Source organism: Ctenocephalides felis, unplaced genomic scaffold (assembly GCF_003426905.1).
Source record: "Ctenocephalides felis isolate EL2017-DRISC unplaced genomic scaffold, ASM342690v1 CF-g0.4_SCAFFOLD_00888, whole genome shotgun sequence".
Classification (NCBI taxonomy): Eukaryota; Metazoa; Arthropoda; class Insecta; order Siphonaptera; family Pulicidae; genus Ctenocephalides; species Ctenocephalides felis.
The window spans coordinates 13,325-19,601 of record NW_020537042.1 but is presented as its reverse complement, the minus strand read 5'-3'; the positions used below and the strand labels follow the sequence as shown (position 1 = coordinate 19,601).

General features: G+C 35.3%; 1 protein-coding gene across 1 annotated transcript; it reads right to left on the bottom strand.

Annotated features, from left to right (window-relative positions):
• Positions 1–4,139: 4,139 nt before the first annotated feature.
• LOC113365323 (piggyBac transposable element-derived protein 1-like) lies at positions 4,140–5,802 on the bottom strand. The gene is made up of 3 exons (XM_026606901.1): positions 5,478–5,802; positions 5,227–5,415; positions 4,140–5,149 (listed from the first exon to the last, which is right to left on the bottom strand). The coding sequence occupies exons 1-3, from the start codon at positions 5,800–5,802 to the stop codon at positions 4,140–4,142; spliced, it is 1,524 nt and encodes a 507-aa protein (XP_026462686.1).
• Between the last annotated feature and the right edge of the window lie 475 nt (positions 5,803–6,277).

Below are 6,277 nucleotides of genomic sequence, written 5' to 3'. Positions count from 1 at the left end.
TTCAAAATATGTGTTCGTGATTATGAATTTGATCGATTCTAAAAACCAATGTAATGAAAATGTAGTATGGTAAGAGATTTCATCCCATCTAGCTGTTATAGATAGCATCTAACATTAATTGTAAGGGGACGTTGGTGAAAAGGGAAACAACATCTAGACCCACTAATAGAGTTTCGTGGGGTAAGACTATATCATTTAATTTATTTACAAATTCAAAGGAAATGAAATGAGGGGATTGGACAGTTATGATGGAGAGTTACTTAGAAATTTTGAGAATTTGGATAGAGGAGAATTTATGTCAGCGACTATGGGTCTGAAAGGAACGTCTTGTTTGTGAATTTTAGGGAGGCCATAAAATTTGGGATTATAGGGATGTAATTTTTTTAAAGTGGATGAAAGGCCTTTTGAAATTTGTTTATGGGACACTAGGTTGTTGATTAATTTGTGAAGAGAACGGTTAATGCGTTCTGTCGGATCAGAGATAATTGGAGTGTAAGTATTGGAATCGGATACTAATCTTGAGACTTTTTCCAAATATGTGTGTCTATCTACAATAACTGTGACGTTACCTTTATCGGCTCTAGTTACTAACAAATCAGGATTATTTTTTAAAAAGATTTTGCAATCTCTAATATCTCTCAGGATGTCTTTGTACTCTATATTTTTCTTTGAGTTAAAGGATTTAATAGCGGAAATAAAGTTTTTGCAAAAGGTAGCCTTTGTATTCATTCTTAGGTCTGTGTTTTTAATATTATAAAGACCTGCTTCTAAACGACTTAGAATTTTAATGAAGTTGATGTTGTAACATGAATTGGGGAAAGCAAAATTTGGCCCCAAGGCAAAGATGTATAAAAACCTGTCTGGGATAGTTACAATGGAGAGGTTTTTTAACCATTTGTTTATGAGTGATTCACTTAAAATGATTTTGGAGGAGTTTATTTTGGATTGCAAAAGCTTTTCAAATTTGTTTTTATAAGATATTTTTTGATTAGCGCAAAAGTTCCTATTACGAATCGATTCGAACTCAAAGAAACTTTCCAGGATTTCCGATTCTACTGTATTGAGTAACCAGTTATTTATCTTATTAATAGAAAGTTTTAAATTTTGTATGTTGCAGATACAATTTATATATATATATATATATATATATATATATATATATATATATAGCGCGTACGTAATGTAGCAGCGAAAGTTCTTTAGAAATATGCTAAATTGACACTAACACTTGTTGATCGCCACTTTGACTTATTCACTAACTGAGACCTCCACCTTCTATAAATGTGCTTTCGCAATGATGGTTTGACACTGATTGAAACAGTGTTTTTAAATACTCTGCAAGTATTCGTCCCAGAAATTCGTAGACTGTATGTCTTGCAGAATTTGTTTAATAAATTAAACACTATTTCAATTCAATTCAATTTATTTGCCGAATAATTGTAGCGGAATACGGAAATCACAGTGATATCGATTTACTGATAAAATGTACTATCGACTTGAACAGTTAGAATCACAAAATCTATATACTGAATGCTAGTTACTGCTGCTACTGATAATAATACTGCAGCAGCAGCGTTGACTGATCTGAACAAAAATAATGGTGTTACCATATACATTTCTTTCTATACTCTCACTCGATGCACAATTGCATAATAGCAACTACAAAACTTAAAGAAATTAACTTGGCAACATACAAAAAATCATACATTTTTTCTAATACAAAATACAATTAAATTAGTTCACATTCAAGAAATAACACAAGATACAAATATTTTGTTATTTACAATATGAATCATTAATTGTCAAGGGCACTAATTTATGAATAGGTCTTGTGTAGGTTCCATTTGAGGTTTTAACTTCTGCCACTCGAACTTTACCATCACGACTATAGTTTAAATTAACAACTCTAGCCAAGCACCATCTAAATGGGGGAAGGTTATCCTCCTTAATCAAAACTATCGAGTTTAATTTCAAATTTAGCTGATTATCTGACCATTTATTTCGTTTTTGCATATGAGATAAATAATCCTTTGACCACAAAGTCCAAAATTTATCTCGCATGGCAGTTAATTGCGTATATACCGTTAATGAATTTATCAAAATTTACGTTTGGTTCTGGAATTGTAGTTAAAAAATCTCCAATCAAAAAATGACTGAGCGATAATTACTGAAAACTAGAAACATCATCTGTTATTGCCATAAGAGGACGTGAATTAAGAATTGCCTCAACCTGTAATACTACTGTTAAATATTCCTCGTAAGTTAAACAGGAAGACCATATTATCCTCCGAAGGTGATATTACATAATTTTAATAGTTCCTTCCCACAATCTACCAAAATATGGGGAATGAGAGGAATAAACTTCCAAGTTATGCCCATCGTCGCAGCTTGGTTAATTATATCTGCCTTGAAGGATTGTTTACTAAAAAGATTCCGTGCTCTTGCAACTCATGATTAGGGCCTATAAAATTCGTTCCGTTGTCGCTATTTATTACCGAACATAGACCTCTACGAGAAACGAATCTCTTTAAAACACAAATAAATGATTCTGCTGTGAGACTAGTTGTAATATCTAAATAAACAGCTTTCGTCACCATGCAAACAAACAAAACAATATAAGCCTTAATTCTTGGTGCTTTCCTTAATCGACTAGATCTTATAGTTAGCAGTCCTGCGTAATCAGCCCCAACATTAAAAAAGGGCGGTGAAATTTAACTCTATCAATGGGTAAACTTTCCATCAATTGAGAGGCAGTAACAGCTTTAATTTTTGCACATTTTACACATGAGTGTAATATTGCTTTTAGCTCTCTTCGCGCGTTCAAGGGCCAATATTTTCGACGAATATTTGCTAAAACCGTTTGCGTGCCCGCATGCATTAATCTTCCATGCTCTTGTTTCAATAATAGTCATGTAACATAATGTTTTTGGGCAGAATTATTAGGTGCTTTTGTTCATAAGGAACATCAGCATTTTCTCTCCTGCCGCCCACTCTCAAAAAACCTGACTTATCTAAGAAAGGATGAAGCGATTTCAATTCCGTCATCAATTTAAGATTAGAAGTATGTTTACTATCTTGCAGATTTTTTATTATTTTTGCGAAGGTTTCTAACTGAACCAATTTTAAAATTACCTTCAACGCATTATCTAATTCTGGGACCGATAACGTATTGTGATCACCACGACCTATCGAATTTTTAATATAAGGGTTCATTCTTAACCCTCTAACCCGAGTTTTTGATAGAGCCAGTAAAAAAAGTCAGAACATTTTTTTTCTAGACTAATTTGACCATAACAAACACTTCTGCATCATTAGATTTTCATTTTGACTTACCGTTTAGCTACCAGGTACAAAAAGGTGAAGATTACTTCAAAGTAATCTTGATGGGTTCAGTGAAAAATTTGATACAGGTAGATATTTTTATTCTGTATGGTATTTATTGAAAAAAGTGAATGAAAGAACAATGGAATGTAATAGAAATTAATTATTTTTTGTTATGATATTCTACGAAACAATTTTTGCCCTTAAAGCAACATAAAGCTATATTACATTTGGAGCAAATGCACATAGTTAGCGCCTTTGTTTTGTTTTGGGCACAGAGTTTACACGTAACACGTTTTTCTGTCCATTGTGGCCAATGATCCATACAGTCAAAACGAGTGTCGTCCACTGGATGCACCGCACGTCTTCCAACAGGAAAAGAACCTGAAATTACGCCTGGAGTTGATGGCCGAGAATCGCTTGAAGCAACTCTGGATGATGGACGACCAGCTTGGCGCTTGAAGTTGTAGTTCACAAGGCCAGCAGCAATATTTCTACGAAATTGTGGCAATGTCAACAATTTTTCGCGAAACGTGAATCGTGAACTTTCTCTCGGTGTATTCGGCGATAGAGTATGTATACGTTGGTGGCAGCCATGTCAATAAAATGGTACAACAAACGAGTTGCTGCATCACGAGTTTTTGCACGAATATGATAGCGGCCCATCAAGCCATCCATCAAGTCCACGCCGCCCATATGTTTGTTATATTCGCTAATGATTTCGGGGCAATCGATGTCAATGCGGCCTTGCTTGCAAACAAATCAGCTGGCTTTTCGTGGTTGTTTGGTTGGATTTGTCAAACTGGTTTGAAATGATTTCACACCAACTTACGTCGATGCCAACGAACGACTTTGTTGCACAATACAGTAGTCAGATCAACGCCATATGAGGATGCCATATATTCCTCAGAATATCCTCTTGGTTTATCTTTGATGGCTGTTTCCAAACTCAGCTTACAACCAGGCACTCTGTTCACTCGTATCGTACCAAGACTGAAAATTCCACGAGCGCGCAAATACACCAACAGAGGCAAACTTGTATAAAAGTTGTCGAAGTATACAAAGTGATTTGCCATATCCGGGGTGGTTTGAGACAATCGCATGACAACATTCGCCGAAGCACCAAGATTTGGATGGCCATCCACGAGTTTGTTGTCTCCAGCACCATTGTAAACTTTGAACCGATAAGCAAATCCAGATGAGTCACATAGAACGAATAATTTCATGCCCCATTTGTGTGGCTTATTGGGCATATACTGCCGCAAATGGTGCACCATCTTCGTATCACACATCTGTTCATCGACGCAAAGTCGAGCTGGCTTTGGGATGGAATCGAATCGGTCGTTCAAGATGTTTACGACAATTCTCATCCGGAACAGAGGATCATATCCAGCTTGGCCCTTTTTCGAACGTTCAGCTTCATCTCTGAAGCATAAGAATTTCTTGATGAGCTCAAATCGCCGATATGACATTGTTTGCCGTATTGGTTCGAATGGAATATCTCCCCAATAACTTTCGAGATTTTGAAACCGGTAAAGTGACATGTATAAATGAATGCCAATGTATTTATACACATCATCGGCATCCACACTAAATGTAGTGTTTATGTCTTTGCTCAGAACACACCCGTTCGTTTCTTCAACTACAATGTCTATTATTTCTTTTGAAAAGAAATAACAAAACAATTGCATCGGTGTTGTGAGCTCTTTCACTTCGGCTGGTAGCGACGAATCACCCCGGAATGCCACTTCATTCACATGCAATTGGAGAGAATTTTTCTTCCAAATTGGATGAAATTCCTTTGAGTCGATCAAAATCGATTCAAGAGCTGTAAACAGAGATAATAGAAATGATAAGCATTTGAATTCAAGTAAAAATGTAGAGTAGATGTGAAAAGAAACTTACTTTTACCAGTAAAACCACCATTATTTGGCATCGGAATCGGAATCGGACAAGTGTCATCCAAAGTTGGCAATGGTGAACGTGGCCGTTTTTTTCGACGGGCAGATGTTGATGGCAATGCAGCTTGTGCAGATGTTGATGGTTCTTCGCTCAAAACATTTTCAGGTGGAACATCATCTTCTCCAACGTCAACTGCAGAAAGCAATGATTTTTTATATAAAATATGTATTTAGTAAAAATATGTATGAATTTACCTTCATGTAAAGTGGAAGAAGCAACATAAGCACTAAAACAAGTAACATTCAGTGACATGTTCACGGCATCGGCTATACTCACAGCATCAAAAATGGCATAAGTGTTGTCAAGCAGCAAGCATTCATCGATGGCATGATCCAATTCTGGAGTGATGCCGTCTGGTTCGAAGTCTGGATCATTTTCTTTATCGTCATTGTCGTTATCATTGGAGAGAGAAACGGAATTCAGCAAGTCGGCAGCTTCTTCTTCCGATAAATTCAACACGTTTAGGCGGTTCCGGTCCAAAAGGGAGAGTAAACGTGCACTGGTACGACGGTTTGACATAATTTCTGTAGTACGATAGAAAAAATTCCATAAAATTATGTATTTTTTATACTTTGATAAAAATTTCAAAATTTCAAAAAAAAACGATATATTTTGCACTTTAGTTCTTAAAAATTCTAAAAAAATTTAAAAAAATTCATAATATATGATATTTTCTACATTTTGACTTAATGCATTAAAAAAAATCGACCCCAACACGTTTATCATGTAACAAAAGAGAGATAAACAAGAAAAGGTGCGATAAACGGTAAAAACGCGTTGGGGGGAAAAATCACTGAATCCGGCAAGATTACTTTGAAGTAACCTCTGTTTTTCCCTTCAAAATACCGAAAAAAAAATTTTTTTCACAATAAAATATATAATAATTGAAAGGGGGATTACTTACCAACAAAATAAAAAAAATCCGATGTCGAAATAATGATTGGTTGAAGAAATATGTGGCACAAAAAACACAATTTTTTTTTCACTAAATTTG

Excerpts from the sequence above, each read along its gene's own strand:
- LOC113365323 (XM_026606901.1), bottom strand. The coding sequence starts at position 5,802 with ATGTCAAACCGTCGTACCAGTGCACGTTTACTCTCCCTTTTGGACCGG. Across the intron at positions 5,416-5,477 it reads TTCTTCCACTTTACATGAAG|TTGACGTTGGAGAAGATGAT; the intron begins GTAAATTCATAC and ends TGCTTTCTGCAG. Across the intron at positions 5,150-5,226 it reads TGGTGGTTTTACTGGTAAAA|CTCTTGAATCGATTTTGATC; the intron begins GTAAGTTTCTTT and ends CTCTGTTTACAG.